This window comes from Mastigoproctus giganteus, chromosome 5 (assembly GCF_048544385.1).
Source record: "Mastigoproctus giganteus isolate SK-2022 chromosome 5, ASM4854438v1, whole genome shotgun sequence".
Classification (NCBI taxonomy): domain Eukaryota; kingdom Metazoa; phylum Arthropoda; class Arachnida; order Uropygi; family Thelyphonidae; genus Mastigoproctus; species Mastigoproctus giganteus.
The window spans coordinates 57,723,869-57,740,607 of NC_143579.1; the positions used below are offsets into that span (position 1 = coordinate 57,723,869).

Genomic DNA, 16,739 nt, shown 5'->3' on the forward strand with positions numbered 1-16,739 from the left:
TTTAACATTTATCTTTTTGTAAGTGCATATCACTTTTTTTTCTGTACAGGGAAGTAATGACATGGCTTCAAGAAGATGCAAATTTTCAAGTTGTCAAAGCTGCATTTGACTCAACAAGCAGGTGAGATACTTCCAGTCGTCATACATGCATATTAGTTTTGAATTAGTGTGAAAAAAAAAAAAAAAGTAAATGCTTAAATTTTCTGATGAACTTTTATTAAATATTAAACTTCTGGAAGGTATACGAAATCATATGAATGTATTGTCAACTTTGTAGTATATTTTCACTGCAATTAATAAATTTCTTTAAATTTTAATGAAAAAAATTAACTTGGAATGAACCTATACTCCAGAGTGAACAGAATGGCTTTTGTACGAAGTCAATGTAAAGCACTGTAGGGGAGAAATCAGGGCCCCTAATTCCTGTTCCTGAACAACCGAGAATCATTTTGTTCCATTCAAATTTGGAATTCTGGGCTGCTAAGACAAGTTTTCCGTGGTTTTTTTTTTTTTTTTTTTTTTTTTCAGGCCATTCTGTTATGTACTAAGCTGCTTGTTCTGTTTTTAATTATACCAGTTCTGTTAAATAGAATTAGTCAGAATATTAAATATCCCATTTAAAAGTTTACATAGCTATAAATGCAGTAAAGTAGAATAAAAGTGCCAGTATCAATATAAAATAAATATCAACCAATTAAGCTGTCAGTTAATTTCCTTAATCTCAGGAAGCTATTGGATGCAAGTTTACCAAACTGAATGCCTAACATTCTTTTAGAAGAAAGAAGCTAATTAAATTTTTTTCTTTGTGTTTTTGAATTAGGAATGCATAGAGGTATGAGGATGAAATCCTCATATCCACTGGAAAATCTTAAGTATTGAGAAACTTTTCTTTGATTATAGCTCTTCTATACTGAGCTGGATTAGGTGAAGAATGCCTGCAAAAACAAAATAACACTGCAAAGTTTAGCCAGCATCTTTGCTACAATTTGAATTTCTTTATGCACATGAATGATATGGGCAGGTAGGTTGCAGCTTTCCTGTTGCATCTAAGTCTTCTGAGAGAGCTTAAAAAATTGGTGGTATGCAGCAGTACTGTGGTTGCAGAACAGTTGTGGGGTATTCCATGAATATGGTACTCTACAGCTAATGAAATTAATGTCATAAAACATCAAAGAAAACAAATAATAAATAAATTACATCTCTTTTTAGTATGCTCTTTATATTTTACACTTAAATCAGGCTTTATATATATAAGCAATATGGAAAAATAAAAAGTGGAAAATGAGCAAAGAAACAAATAAGTAAGGAAGACAGAAGTAAAAATTATGGAGGGAAAGTGAGAGGAATATGTATCTAAAAATTTCGAAAATATTAAGTATTGGACAAATACAGCCAAAGTTATAAGCCAATAAATAATAAATTTAGACCAGCACCACCCAGCCATGGCAAGGCCAAAAAAGTGTGAAATGGCCGGGTGGTGCTGGTCTAAATTTATTACTTATTGGCTTATAAATTTGGCTGTCTTTACCCCATACATAAATTTTTACATAACATATTTCTTCCATTTCTACTTCTGTCTTTGTTATTTGTTTCTTTGCTCATTTTATACCCCCCCATATTGCATTCCCTATATTATGCAATGTGTTGGATATTGCTTATGCATTTGCTTACATCCATGGTCATCTTTCTTTCTGTCTACTATTAAACATATTTTTACAGTTAGAGATATATATATATATATATATGTACACGCACGTGCTCAAACACACAAGTTGTATTAATATATTGAATTAAGTATGCATAAATGGATGTGAAAGTTACACAAAGTGCCAGTAACTAGAAGGGCAAGGAAAGTAGAAAAAATTATGGGCTGAATTTCCAAGCCATTATAAAGGGAAGAACTGTAGAGTAAAATTAGTACATCAAAATACTAAAGTGCAAATAAAATGAAAATGGTAAAGTTATCAGATATGGGGGGGGAAACATTTTTAGTAAATGGTTTAATATAGGTAATGCAAAAATGCTTGATCTGATGTCAGCTGAAATAAATATTGATACATGATCAGGTATTTCATAGTAGTAGAAGAAAAGAAAGGCCAAAAAAGGAATGAAATGAAATTAGTACTTTTTAATACCTTGTCCATACTGTATTAAAAAGTACTAATTTAATTTTATTTTTTTTTTGGCCTTTCACTTTTCTTCGACTACTATGGACAAGTATAGAAACACAGTTCCTGATACATGATCCCCTGATGAAATACCTAATCATGGTGCACCTGTCATACCTAATTTGACATCAGATCAAGCAATTTTTACATTACCTATATTAGACCTTTTTATTAAAATTGTTTCCCCCCCCCATATCTGATGACAACTATACCATTTTTCATATTTTCATTTTTATACCATTTTTATTTTTATTTGCATTATATTAATATTTTGTTATACTAATTTTACTTTACATTTCCCCCACTTTACAATTGTGGCTTTGCAATTCAGCCCATAATTTACTTAATTCATCATAACCTCTAGGATATTAACATTCTTTCACTAATCTACTACTCTTTTTTTCTACTTTCCTCGCCCATATAGATTATGGCACCTTGTGTAACTTTCACATCCATTTATACTTACTCAATTTAATTTAATATTAATACAAATTACATATACTCTGGCATTCTTTAATGCTGCTTTGCACTTTTAGGTGCATCTGTAATACCTAATTTATTAATCTTGCTTTTGTTAAATTTGAAAGTGTCTGCAATTCTGCCCAGACACGATAGGAGGGAGTACATGATGAGAGCCTTGTCTATCAATTCGGCCCTGGAGGGAATGTGCAAGGCTCAAGGGGTAGAATTTTTTTCAGCGTGGTCTATGCTTGTTAACAGGAGAGACTGCTTCTATAGGGATGGATACACTTAAATAGAAAGGGTGCAAGAATATTTGCTGATGCTATCGAGGCAGTGTTAAGTGTGTCGGAAAACTGCTAGCTTGGGGGGGGGGAATTCACAGACTAAAAGGTTAAAAGTAGCCGCAGGCAGAGGTGAAGCTGATTCTTGCACAACTTCTATTAGGCCGACCGGGCTAGCCGGGTGGGTAAAGTGCCTACCTAGCAACCCAGAGGTCGCGGGTTCGATTCCTGTCTCGGGCTTGGATCAAAGTACTGCAAAAACCTTGGGAGGTGCATTATGGCCACAGAAGCCTATGCGCCAACAATTACCAAAAAAAAAAAAAAAAAAAAAACAACTTCTATTAGAATAAGGAGCAAGGGGTACTGGGGTTTCGGGGACTGATGGCAGTCATCGTGAAACCGGTGGATATATGGGATGTGTCAGGGTAACTAGGAATAGGTGCATGTATGCTTGCATGTATACCAATGCTAGAAGTATAGTAAATGAATTTGAAGTGTTGGTCAAGACATCAAAGGCGGATATCGTTAGGATATCAGAGACGTGATGTCACACTGATATTAGGAATGCAGAATTGGAATTTGGTGAGTACAATGTGGACAGACAGGATAGGAAGGGAGGAGGTGTCATGCTGTTAGTTAAGAAAAACATAAAATCAAAAGAAGTGCATCCAGTTGATATAGATGAACAGTGCACTGTTGAGTCAGTTTGGTGTGACTGACATAAGCACTGCGAAAGCAAAAATAAGAGTAGGAGTGTGTTATAGGCCTAATGACTCGAATGAGTACAATGAACAATTGTACAGAGAAATAGTGGGCTAGTAAATCAGAATGTGGGCTAGTAAATCAGAATGTCTTATAATGGGGGATTTTAACTTCCCAGATATTGACTGGAACTTGTGGGTTGGTCACTCACGCACTAGTAAGACTTTTGTGGATTTATTGGATGATTATTTTCTGCAGCAGCTTGTTCGAGAGGCAACCAGAGAGGGTAATATTCTTGATCTGGTTATCAGCAGTGATCATTCATGTATTATGAATTTCCAGATAAAGGAACCACTAGGTGGCAGTGATCACAGTGTACTGATGTGGGATTTACTTAGAGATATAATTACCATCAGGGATAAAGGAAAGGGTTTTTGCTTCCGTAAAGGTGAGTACAGTGGACTCAGACAGTTTTTAAATTCTGTACAGTGGGATCATCTGTGCAGTAAACAGTAAACAACCAACAGAAAATTCTAAGTGGGAAGCATTCAAGGAAGTAATCGTGGAAGCTACTAAAAGTTTCATACCTAATTAAGAAATATTGTTCAAGTTTTAGGCCTAAATGGTTATCAAATGAACTAATAAAACTGTGACAGAGAATAAAAATGCATGGGATGCATATAAATTATCAAGTGACTCAGAAGCCTACGGCAGATATAAGCTAGTCTGTAATCAGGTCACAAAGGAGGTTAGGCAGGTGAAGGCAGATTACGAGAAATCTTTGGCAAAGGATGCTAAGAAAAACAGCAAGGATTTCTTTACTTATATAAACTCTAAAAGGAAGGGAATGAATCTGATTGGTCCACTTGATATCGGTGGTTCGACTGTTGATAATCCTGCTCAGATAGCAAACAAACTGAATGAGTATTTTGCATCTACATTCACACATGAGGAGTTAAGGTTTGAAAATGGCAGAAGATTATCAAATTGTATCAGGGTGCTTAATGATTCTGTAATAACTGAGAGCAAAGTGGAGGAGAAATTGTTGAAGTTAAACATAAGAAAGGCACCTGGGGTGGATGGGATCTATCCAGTTATATTAAAGGAGGCAGCAAAACAACTAAGCAAACCCTTAGCCATAATTATGAGAGCATCCTTGGACTCGGGAGGTCCCCACAGACTGAAGATGTGCAAATGTATCCCCAATTCACAAGGGGGGGGGGGAATCGAAGCGTGACACAGGTAATTACAGACCAGTTAGTTTAACTTCTGTTCCGGGTAAAATAATGGAGTCACTGGTTAAAGATGCATTGCAGGATCATCTAGACAATGCAGCAGTAATTCAGACACAACATGGGTTTATTAAGGGGAAGTCTTGTCTGACAAATTTGATAGGATATTATAATGTGGTTACAAAGGAACTGGATGCAAAAAATAATTTTGATATCATATATTTGGATTTCAGGAAAGCTTTTGACACTGTTGCACATGGAAGACTACCGTGCAAATTGGAGCAGAATGGTATTAAGTGTAAGTTGCCACAATGAATAAAAGGATGGTTGAGTGGGAGAAGATAGAGGGTGGTAATCAATGGGTGCTGCTCTTCATGGACTAATGTTATTAGTGGAGTCCCGCAGGGTTTGGTGTTGGGTCCACTGTTGTTTTGTATATTTATCAATGATATTGATGAAGGTATATCAGGCTTGGTGTCGAAGTTTGCAGATGATACAAAGGTTGGCAGGGTTGTTAATGACAGTAATGGCAGTGTGCTACTGCAACAGGATCTAGAAAATTTGGGCAGATGGGCTAAGAAGTGGCAACCGAAGTTTAACCTTGACAAATGCAAAGTACTGCATATTGGTAGAAGTAACCCCAGAGAAACGTACCAACTGTGTGGTACTACACTTAAGGTGGTAGAAAATGAAAAAGAACTGGAGTAATTGTGCAGTCAGATATGAAGTTTTCTGAACAATGCAGACAGGCTGCCAGGGCAGGTCATGGGGTTTTGTCAATGATATATAGCAATTTTGCTAGCAGGGAAAAGGAGGTGATTGTCCCTCTGTATAAGGCAATGCTCAGGCCACACCTTGAGTACTGCGTACAAGTCTGGAGGCCTCATTTTAGGAAGGATGTAGATTTGCTTGAGCATGTACAGAGAAGGGCAACAAGATTGGTGAGGGGAATGAAGGAATCTTCTTACCAAGAGAGGCTTAAGTCCTGCAAATTGCAGTGACTGGAGACTAGGCACCTACACGGTCATCTGATTGAGGTATATGAGTCCTTGAATGGGTTGAGCCTGCTGATTTCTGATGGGATCCTTCCACTTGTTCAGATTACGAACCTAAGGGGGCACAAATTCAAATTAAGAAAAGACAGACGTAGATTAGATGTGCCGAAATTTGCATTTAGCCAGCGAGTGGTTAATTGCTGGATCTGTCATTGTGGAAGTTGATAGATTCAATAAATTTAAGGAGGAACTGGACAGGCATTTGGAGGGAATGGTGTGTGTTGTTTTTTTTTTTTTTTGGCTGATGCTGCATAAGCTTTTGCACTTGCTTTCTTGCGTGACATGCTACTACTACTACTTTCACTGAAACCATTTCATCTACTGTTTACCACTGTTCTATGTTACTCTTCAAACTTTTCTTTTAAAGAGTTACATTAAAGCTCATTTATGTATGTTTATATATTTCATTAAAGTATCAGTTTCTTTTGAATCATTTCTTTATTATTATTGTTTGATATACAAACTATTTCCCCCCCCCCTCAATCATGCTGCACATGTTTATAAGCATAAATATTTTCTTTCTCCTTTTAGTTTTGGAATTAAGTGTGTGCTTCACAATTAAAATTGGATAATTTGATTACACAGTCTTAAAGAAAGCAACATTTCTTATTTAAAATAATGAATCGCATTTTATTTGATATGTGTTTTTAAACTAATCTCTACATGTTCTTTTATTTTATAGGTTTGCAAGGTTACAGAAGGTATATTGTCGAATTGCAGGACGATATTTATTTATGCGCTTTATGGCAACAACTGGTGATGCTATGGGAATGAATATGCTGTCAAAGGTATTTGATTTTACGTTTTTTGAGTTTTTGAGTGAACAGGTGTTTTTTATTTTTTAAAATTGATTTTAGGTCGCAACTCTTCCTAAAGGGTAATACTAATGTAAAACCATTATACCATTAAACAAATTTGGATAGAATAAACAAATTCATTATTTATATATTAATAAATTAATGAAAAATTATTATTAAATGAACTTTAAAAAACTCCTGCATTTTGAAAAATAGATGTGCAGTGTTTGAACCAGGATGTTTTTATCTGCACATCTGCTGTATTGCCCATTTCTTTTTTTGTTGTTGAATCAAAATATGCCTTTTTTTTTTCCTCCCATCCAAATTTCTGGCAACATGAATAATATACATGATCAGAAAAAGATTTATATGAACACATCTTACTTCAACATTTAAATCTTTTGGATAACAATTAGGGTTTATAAGTTTCTGGTCATTTCTAAACAGTAGTCTGCTTAACACCTTCTCTTATAATGTTTTTCCATAATCACCTGTCCTGGTGAATTTCGGCTGAGAAGTGGCAATTGAAGGTTAACATTGACAAATGTAAAGTACTGCATATGGGTAGAAATAACTCCAGAGAAATGTATTAATTGTGTGATACTACACTTAGGTGGTAGAAAATGAAAAAGGTCTGAGAGTAATTGTGCAGTCAGTATGACATTTCCTGAATAATGGTTGCCATTATTCAGGAAATGGCTGCCAGAGCAGGTCATGGGGAATTCAGTGATATACAGGAATTTTGCCAGTAGGGAAAAGGTGATTATCCCTTTGTATAAGGCAATGGTCAGGCCACACCTTGAGTACTGTGTACAGGTATGAAGGTCTCATTTTAGGACGGATGTAGAGTTGCTTGGGCATGTACAGAGAAGGGCAGCAAGATTGATGAAGGTAGGGTGACCATACATCCGGGTTTCCAAGGAAATGTCCTCTTTTTTAAGGTGTCCTCGGACGTCCTCGCAGGTTTTTAAAATTTGTTCTAGTTTTTCTATTTAAAATTTGAGATTTACATTCGCTTTAAATTTTTACACCCTCTGTATTCATTTAAGCATCACTTATAAGAATGTGAGTGATACCCAAACAAATTATGGTACGTACAGTACGGGTACTTTTCTGTTATATCCACCATGACTGCTGCGCTATCATCGGGTTTCATTAAATATTACAGACCACATGTGCTGTCATATCTATGTCAATGGAGAGCATTATAGCTTACACGGCTGCCAATAGAGAGCGCAGAAGTTACGGTGGCTATAACAGAAAAGTGCCACAGTACGCACTATCACAGCAAAAACATCGATAATATCAAAGTATCGTTTTATGTTTTTGTCCCTGGCAAGTAGTTGCTACTGTTTTTCAAAAGAAAACAATGTATGATAGTGCAGTATTGCTGCAAAAACATGGGAAAAAGGAAGTGCATAGTAACTAATGAAATGCTTCAAGAACATCCTTCATTCAAGAAAGGTAAAACTTAACATGATGTAATCTGTATCATTTGCAATAGTGTTATTTCTGTTGCAAATAAAGGAAAACTTGATTTGAAAGAACATCTGAAAAACATAAGCGTAACACCAGATGTGCATCGGCTTCATAAAATGTTTTGGAAAAATTTATTGTACCTAACAAGGATGTTAAACTCATCAGAGCTTCTGAAGGCGTGGCAGCATATCATACCGCTCGCTGGATTGTTGGATTCCGCTAATGAAAAGAATGTTTCCTGATTCACATATTTGTCAGAAAATGTTGTGTGGCAGGACTAAGGCTGAGGCAATCATAAATAATATTTTTGGACCACATACAATTGATCTTGTAATGAATGATTTAAAGAACATACCATATATAAGCATTTCAACAAATGCTAGCAATCATGGTTCACTGAAAATATTCCCAATTTTAATTCAGTACTTTGACTATCAAAACAGTGGAACTAAATGTAAATTATTAGATATAATTAATCAACCCAATGAGCAATCACACACAATTGCAAATATGATATGCGATGTTTTAACCAAAAAGAATGTTATAACTAAATGTATCTCTTTTTCTGGTGATAACTGTAATACTAACTTCGGTGGTGTCAAAAGAGCTGGAAGAAATAATGTGTATTTTAAACTAAAAGATAAATTAATTGGAATTGGTTGTCCAGCACACGTTTTAAATAATACTGTGCATTATAGTTTTGATGGGCTACCAGGCAATATAGAAATGCTGGTTAGGGTAATCTACAATCATTTCTCTATTTATACTGTGAGAGTTGAATCACTAAAGGACTTTTGCAATTTTGTAGAGACAGAGTATAAGCAACCTTTATACTATACCAAAACACGATGGTTATCTCTTTCCAGCCATAAATCGCATTTTAGAACTTTATGAAGGGTTTAAATTCTATTTTCTGTTGCTGGAAGATTCACCAGCAATATTGCAAACATTTTTTGAAGATGATATGAATGAGGCATACCTTTCATTCATTCATGTCAGTCTTTCAAGAAAATATAAAACGTATTGAAAGCGACAATTTCAATAATTGAAGTGCGGAAAATCCTTAAGACTGTTTTTTATTTGCGCAAGGAGAGGAAAACAACTTTCCTTCCTTCCTTGTAGACAGAAATGGTGAACTAAGTTCAGCTCTAAATTGTGAAATATATATACATTACCATGCTGGGGTAAGAAAAGAGTAGCACTTGTTCCTCTCCGGCCTCAGCAGGTAGTGAGTTTGTATCTTATTTTGTTTATCATATTTTCATCCTGGATATACAAAGGAAGATCAGCCAAAATTGCAAAATTAGCTATAATTCTCTATTTTATTTTTATTTATTTATATTTTATTTTATTTATTTGTAATAAATATATATGTAACCATTTTTGGCAGAAATATTCTATGATTATTATCAGTAAATATTGTAAACTACTACTTCATATTTTTACAGGTGATAAGACTGATCAAAAAAGACACCTCAATTGTCGGTAGTCTCTCAATGAATATTTCTTCATTTTAGTCCACAGAAACTTCCTTAACACATTCGCTGCCGATCACGCACCAGCACGTGATGTTGCTGCAGTATTGTAGAGCCGATCAGGCGCGGGATGTGGCATCATTACCCAGTAGCTAATCACGCGTGGGATTCATTAGACTTTTGTATGAAGTTGTCAACTTCAGTTGGCATTGTGTTTCTGCTGTGTATATTTGTTTCGGTGTCAAGTAAAGGGTGTAAACTATATGTAGTTGTATGTGGTGTTGAACATTTTGTTACGTGACGTGCGGAAAAGCCTTGTAATATGAGTTGTGCAGATGACAGTTTAGCAGGCCAGTCGCGCCCAAAAAGAAGAAAAGTGCAATATAAAAAATCCCTTACAGATGAAGAAATTGCAAAGATGTTGGAGGATTTATCTGACGTATATCCCAGTGACATCAGTTACGATGATGACGAAGATTTTATCCCTCTAAAGGACGCTTCGGATTCGGAAAGTGTAGATGAAGAAGATATTGTGGAAGAAGCTACACTTCCACTGCAGGATTCCAGTAAGTTGGAAAACGACATAACATCGATGAAACAGTTTCGTTTCACAAAATCGGAGTCTTTGCTGCAACCCGTGCCAGGTGATAATCCTATAGATTACTTTCGTCATTTATTGACCGACAATATATTGGATGAAATAATTATACAAACAAATGTTTATGCTCGTGAAATAATTCTTCAACGAGAAAATAAAGAACATTCTCAAATAAATGCATGGAAGGACACCACTAGAGATGAAATGCTGGTATTTTTAGTATTAATTTTACATATGGGAACCATTCGACTGAACCGCATACAAGATTATTGGAAAACAGATAAGCTGTTCAGATTACATGTGTTCGCAGATAACATGAGCAGGAATCGTTTCTTATTATTACTGCAGGCCTTGCATTTTGCAAAATATCCAGAAAAGAAAGAGGTATGTCCACAGGATTGCCTATATAAAATTCGAAAAATGGTGAATCTGTTCAATGCACGAATGTCGGAAATATATTATCCAGGATGTGCGATTAGCTTAGATGAGTCTATGATATTGTGGCGTTTGAAGGCTTGTTTTTCGACAGTACATTCAAAACAAACTCCATAAGTACGGCATCAAGTTATATATGATCACAATGCCTACTGGCATGGTTATCAAATTTCAACTATTTACCGGTATGTTGGATGATTCTGGTGGAAAAGGATATGCACAAAAAAGTTGTCATGAACTTACTTGATGGGATGTTAGATGTCGGGCATAGCATATTTATGGACAATTATTACAATAGCTATAAATTTGCTAAGTGTCTCGCTGACAGACAAACCCATTGTACTGGGACAATCAGAAGTAATAGGAAAACATTTCCAAAAGAGGTTCGAGAAAAAAAGCTGAAGAAAAAGGAAACTTTATCAAGGTGTGCCCGTGGTGTAATGATTGCTAAGTGGAACGACAGAAGAGATGTCAGTTACGTATCTACAGAATACCAAAATGATATGGTGGAAAAGCAGAACAAACGAGGGGAACTGAAATCAAAATCATTGCCTATAATTGAGTATAATAGGTTTATGTCAGGCATTGACAAGCAAGATCAAATGCTTGCCTATTATCCTTGCAAAAGGAAAACCATTAGGTGGCCTACAAAAATATTTATGCATATTTTGCAACTAATAATGATCAATGCACACCATATCTATAATAAATATTCGCATAACAAGGTGCAACTTTATGACTTCCGTTTATCAGTGATCAGATCTTTATTGAAACAGCCATCTGATCTCCCTCATACTGTGCATGATGTACCTGAATTGGAACATGTGCTCAAACCACGGGAAGAAAGAAAAGGTAGAAAGATATTGAGGATGCAATGCAAACGTTGCTATTCCGAAGGGAAACGTAAGGATACAATCTATATCTGCAGTGTTTGTGAAGGATCACCTGGCTATTGCTTAGATTGTGCGAACATTATACATAAGTAACATTCTTACACATAGTATTTGTAAATCTGTATTGGTTCGGTATGAAATAAAACGTATTTCTTAATGTTACTATGTTTTTTTGTTTTATTATTTACATACTATATTATTATGTTTTTGTGTCACCCGCCAGCACGTGATGCAGCATTTAAAGCCAAATTTGACCTCCAGTGCCTATCACGTGCTGGCGCATAAATCTCAAAATCTTTTGGAAACTGCTTATTACGACACTTGAATATTGATGTGGTATACCTAACAATCCCTTATTACCAATTTTTAAGCTTTTTCGTTATGGAAACACAGTCGGCTTCTGGCGACAGTCTCCTCCTTCTGTGCCGCGCTATTGACGATAGCATGCTGACTGAGCGAACGTGTTAAGTTTATAGGAGTAATGTACGCAGCTAGTTAGAATATTCAAAAATGGATGATTCTGACCTTGACCAGCCTAGACCAGGGAGACCAACATTTGTTTGCATCACTGAAAATATTGGCTTATTGTCAACATGATTAGACCTGATAAATGTATAACCTCTCAGATGATGAATGCCCTTGGAATATCAAATTGAAGTCTAAGATTACAGAGATTAGTCCTCAATGCTCCCTCCCCCAAAGCATGTGAAGTGTAAAAAGGATAGAGATCCTTTGAGAAAGGAATAATAGTCAACAGAGAGGCAAATTTGAAATATAAGGAAACTTCAAAGAGCCATAAAAACCCAGGGATCCTTTCTAGAGGTGGGTGTCAATTTTGCACTATGGTAAAGACCATAGACAGCCTAGATAATGTTGACAAGGAGTGCAAGGTTTGGCTGTATGTTGATGCAACATCCTGCTTACCTGGAGTTACACGATGGTTAAAATTTCAGAAAACCAAACCTTCCCAGGATGATTTATCAGATTAATTTTTTTTTTTTTTTTTTTTACCATGTGCATAAATTGCTGCTAACTGCAATTTCTGCATATGGTTAAAAAATACTACTTGCATCCAAGAAACTATTAAATAAAACAAAATTAGACAAAATCATAATACAAAAAGAATAGCAAAATTAGCAAACAAGAGCCAATGGATTTATTTTATTGTCTAATTTGGTTTATTTATTAATTGTTTGGATCCAGGTAGCATTGGCACATAAAAGAGAAACCTGTTACAGTTAGCAACAATTTGTGTGTGGTTTAAAAAGTGTTTAATGTTTTGTCATTAGTTGATCACACCATGCTAAATTCATATTTTAATTTAACAAAATGCTTTCACTGCCTGTGTTGATTGAAAGTGAGGCTACGTACAGTAATATTTATTATATTACTTAAAGTTTGCTCTTGTTATATTCCACAACTTATTGATCTTTTTAAATAAAAATTTAAAGTCAATTGTGTTATTCATTTACCAATATAACCCCAGGGACTCATATCTGGTGAGTATGGGCTTAGCACACCTAGGGTTCTGCACTGGATATCATCATTCTTCTTTTTCTTGGTGATTCCTTCTCTCTCTCTCTCTCTCTCTCTCTCAATAATTCAGAAATTTTTTTTGGCTGGTGCAGCATAAGCCTCAGGCTTCCTTGCACTGTATGTCTAATAATAATATTAGCATTAGCAAGGGCACATGATGCAAGAAAGCAAGCTTATATAGGATCAGCCAAAAAAAAAAAAAAAACAAGTACACCCTTCTCATTTCATCCATCCACTCACTCCAAATGTTTGTCTAGTTCTGCCTTGAATCTATTTAAGCTATCAACTTCTACAACAGATGGTTGATTGCTGGAACAAACTTCCAACTGCTGGCTAAAGGCAAACTTCTTCACATTGAATTTATGCCCTCTCAGGCAGTTATTCTGAGCAAGAGGAAGAATTCCATCAGCATTGAGCATGCTCAAACAATTCAATGCACAACTTAAGCCTTCATTCGTAAGAGCAACCCTTTGTTCCATTCACAAATCTTGTCCTTCTCTGTACTCGTTCCAACAGCTCTACATCCTTCTTAAAAATGAGGCCTCCAGACCTGTATACAGTACTCAAGGTGTGGCCTAACCATTGTCTTATACAAGGGGATAATCACCTCCTTATCCCTGCTAGAAAAATTCCTGTATATCATTGACAAGACACCATGAGTTACTCTTGCAGACCATCTGCACTGCTTAGAAAACTTCATATCTGCCTGCACAATTACCCACAAGTCCATTTTGCTCTCTACCACTGTCAGTGTAGTACCACAGAGTTGATTCATTGCTCTGGGGTTACTGCTTCCCATATGCAGTACTTTACATTTGTTAATGTTAAACTTCAGGTGCAACCTGAAGTTTAACATTAACGGGTTTAACATTAACATTAAGCGGGTGGTTGGTTGGTGGAACAGACTCCCATCCCTTGTGGTGGAGGTTGATAGCCTAAATAAGTATAAGGCTCAGCTGGACAGGTATTTTGAACGAACAGAGGGGTGAAGTGGAAGTGGGTTTTTTTTTTTTTTTTTTTTGGCTGATGCTGCATAAGCTTGCTTTCTTGCATCAAATGCCTCTACTAATGCTAATGCTAACCTCTCAGCCCATCTGCTCAACTTTTCTAGATCCTGTTGCAGCAACGTAGTGTCATTAACAACCCTGCTGACCTTCGTATCATCTGCAAACTTGGACATTAAGCCTGATATACCATCATTAATGAATACAGAAAACAACAATGGACCTAACACTGAACCCTGGGGAACTCCACTAATAACATTTGTCCATGAAGAGCAGTGTTCATTGATTACCACTCTGTCTTCTCCCACTGAACCATCCCTTTATCCATAGCAGCAATTTGCCTCCAATGCCACACTGCTCCAATTTGTACAGCAGCCTTCCATGTGCATCAGTATCAAAAGCCTTTCTAAGATCCAAATATGATATCAAAATTATTCTTTGCATCCAGTTCCTTTGTGACTACATCATAGTATCCAATCGAATTGGTAAGACAAGACTTCCCCTTAACAAACCTATGCTGTGTCTGAGCTATAACTGAAGTCTTATCTAGATGATCCTGCAATGCTTCTTTAACCAATGCCTCCATTAATTTCCCTGGAACAGAAGTTAAACTAACAGGTCTGTAATTACTTGTCTCCCTTTGATCCTCTTCTGTGGATTGTGGTCACATTTGCACATTTCCAGCCCATGAGTTACCTCCCCTGAGTCCAAGGAAGCTTTCATAATTATGGCTAAGGGTTTGCTTACTTCCTTTGCTGCCTCCTTTAATATAACTGGATAGATTCCATCCACCCCAGGTGCCTTATGTTTATCTTCAGCATTTTCTCCACTTTACTTTGTTATTACGAGATTATCTAGCTTACTGCCAGAGTTGAATACACCTCTGGCATTCCCCTCCCTGAATAACTTCTCATGTGTGAATGTAGATGCAACATATTCATTTAGTTTGTTAGCTACTTGAGCAGGATCATCAACAGTTGGATCATCGATATCAAGTGGACCAATCTGATTCATTCTCTTCCTTCTAGAATTTACATAAGTAAAGAACTCTTTGCTGTTTTTCTTTGCATCCTTTGCCAAAGACTTCTCATAATCTGCCTTTGCCTGCTCTTTTGTAACTTGGTTTGTTGACACAGAAGCAAGTTTGTTGACAGGTGACACAGAAGCCTATCTATCATAGGCTTCTGTGTCACCTGTTAATTTATATGTATCCCATGCATTTTTCTTCTCTACCACATGTTTAATTAGTTCATCTGACATCTATTTAGTCCTAAATCTTGAACAATATTTCTTAGTTGGTATGAAAAGCCTATTAGCTTCCAAGATTAATTCTTTGAATGCTTCCTATTTTGAATTTGTTGTTGGTCCCACCTTATAGAATTTAAATACTGTCTCAGACCACCGTAGTCACCGTTATGAAAGCAAAAATCCTTCCCTTTACCCCTGATGGTAGTTACCTCTTTGAGTAAATCCCACTACAGCACACTGTGATCACTGCCATCTAGTGGTTCCTTTATTTGCAGATTCTTAATGCATGAAGAATCACTACTGATAATCAGATCAAGAATATTACTCCCTCTAGTTGCCTTCCAGACATGCTGCTGCAGAAAACAATCATCCAATAAATCCCCAAAAGTCTTGCTAGTGTGCAAATGACCAACCCACAAATTCCAGTCAATCTCTGGAAAATTAAAATCCCCCATTATAAGACACTCTGATTTACTGGTCCACTCTATTTCTCTGCACAATTGCTCATTATACTAATCAGATTAATTAGGCCTATAACACACACCTACTCTCATTTTTCCTTTCCCAGTGCTTATGTCACACCAAACACTCAACATTGCATTGTCTACCAACAATCTAAGGAAGTGTATCCAATTAAAAAAAATTGGATGCACTTCTTTAGATTTTGTTAGTTTAGCTGTTAGTTTTTTAACTAGCAGCTAGTCTGTTGTATTTTACAGTTAAAGTGGAACTTGGTTCACTTTATTTCTGCTTCTGAAAAGGAAACTAGGTAACTTTCTTTTCTTATTTTAATATACATAGTTATATATATGTAACTGCATATATTAAAATACTTATGTATATAAATGTATTTTAATATTAACAGCATATGCTATGTTTTTGAGCTTTTTAATTTTTTTATTCCTGGTAACAGGGCACAGAAATTTCCCTGAGAAAACTCCAAGAAATGTTTTCCTCTTTAGAAATTATAAGTCTGAGTGGAAACTATTGTACTGATAAGAAGCCTTCTGCTGTAAATTGGTAAGTTAATGATATATAAATGTTGAACTTTTTGGCATATGCCCCTAATTCTGTTTTCTGAATTATGGTGGAAAACAGGGTAACGTTATTCTTTAAATGGAACTCACCTGAAAAACTAAAACCATTTCCCTATAATTTTACATAATAGAAAAGAATTAAAATACCTTTTGATTTTTACACATTCAGAAAATACAAATTAAAAATCAGACTAAAGTTTTCATTCAGAACTGACATCATCAGGCAGCCTTTCTGTACAGAAAAAGAATGAAAAGAGCAATAAAGATAATTGGAGGTTGTGTTTTGAAGAGGTTAAAAAAAGTATAACAATTAAACTCACTCAATTTATCAGAGGTG

At 35.8% G+C, this 16,739-nt stretch overlaps 1 protein-coding gene across 2 annotated transcripts in view; it reads left to right on the forward strand.

Moving 5' to 3' along the window:
- Hmgcr (HMG coenzyme A reductase) overlaps positions 1–16,739 on the forward strand; it is a 183,699-nt gene that overhangs the window by 150,560 nt on the left and 16,400 nt on the right. For both annotated transcript variants that reach the window (XM_090373218.1, XM_090373217.1), the window contains exons 15-17: positions 50–121; positions 6,583–6,688; positions 16,279–16,385. In XM_090373218.1, coding sequence (XP_090229344.1) covers positions 50–121; positions 6,583–6,688; positions 16,279–16,385 — 285 coding nt within the window. The remainder of the gene's footprint in view (positions 1–49; positions 122–6,582; positions 6,689–16,278; positions 16,386–16,739) is intronic.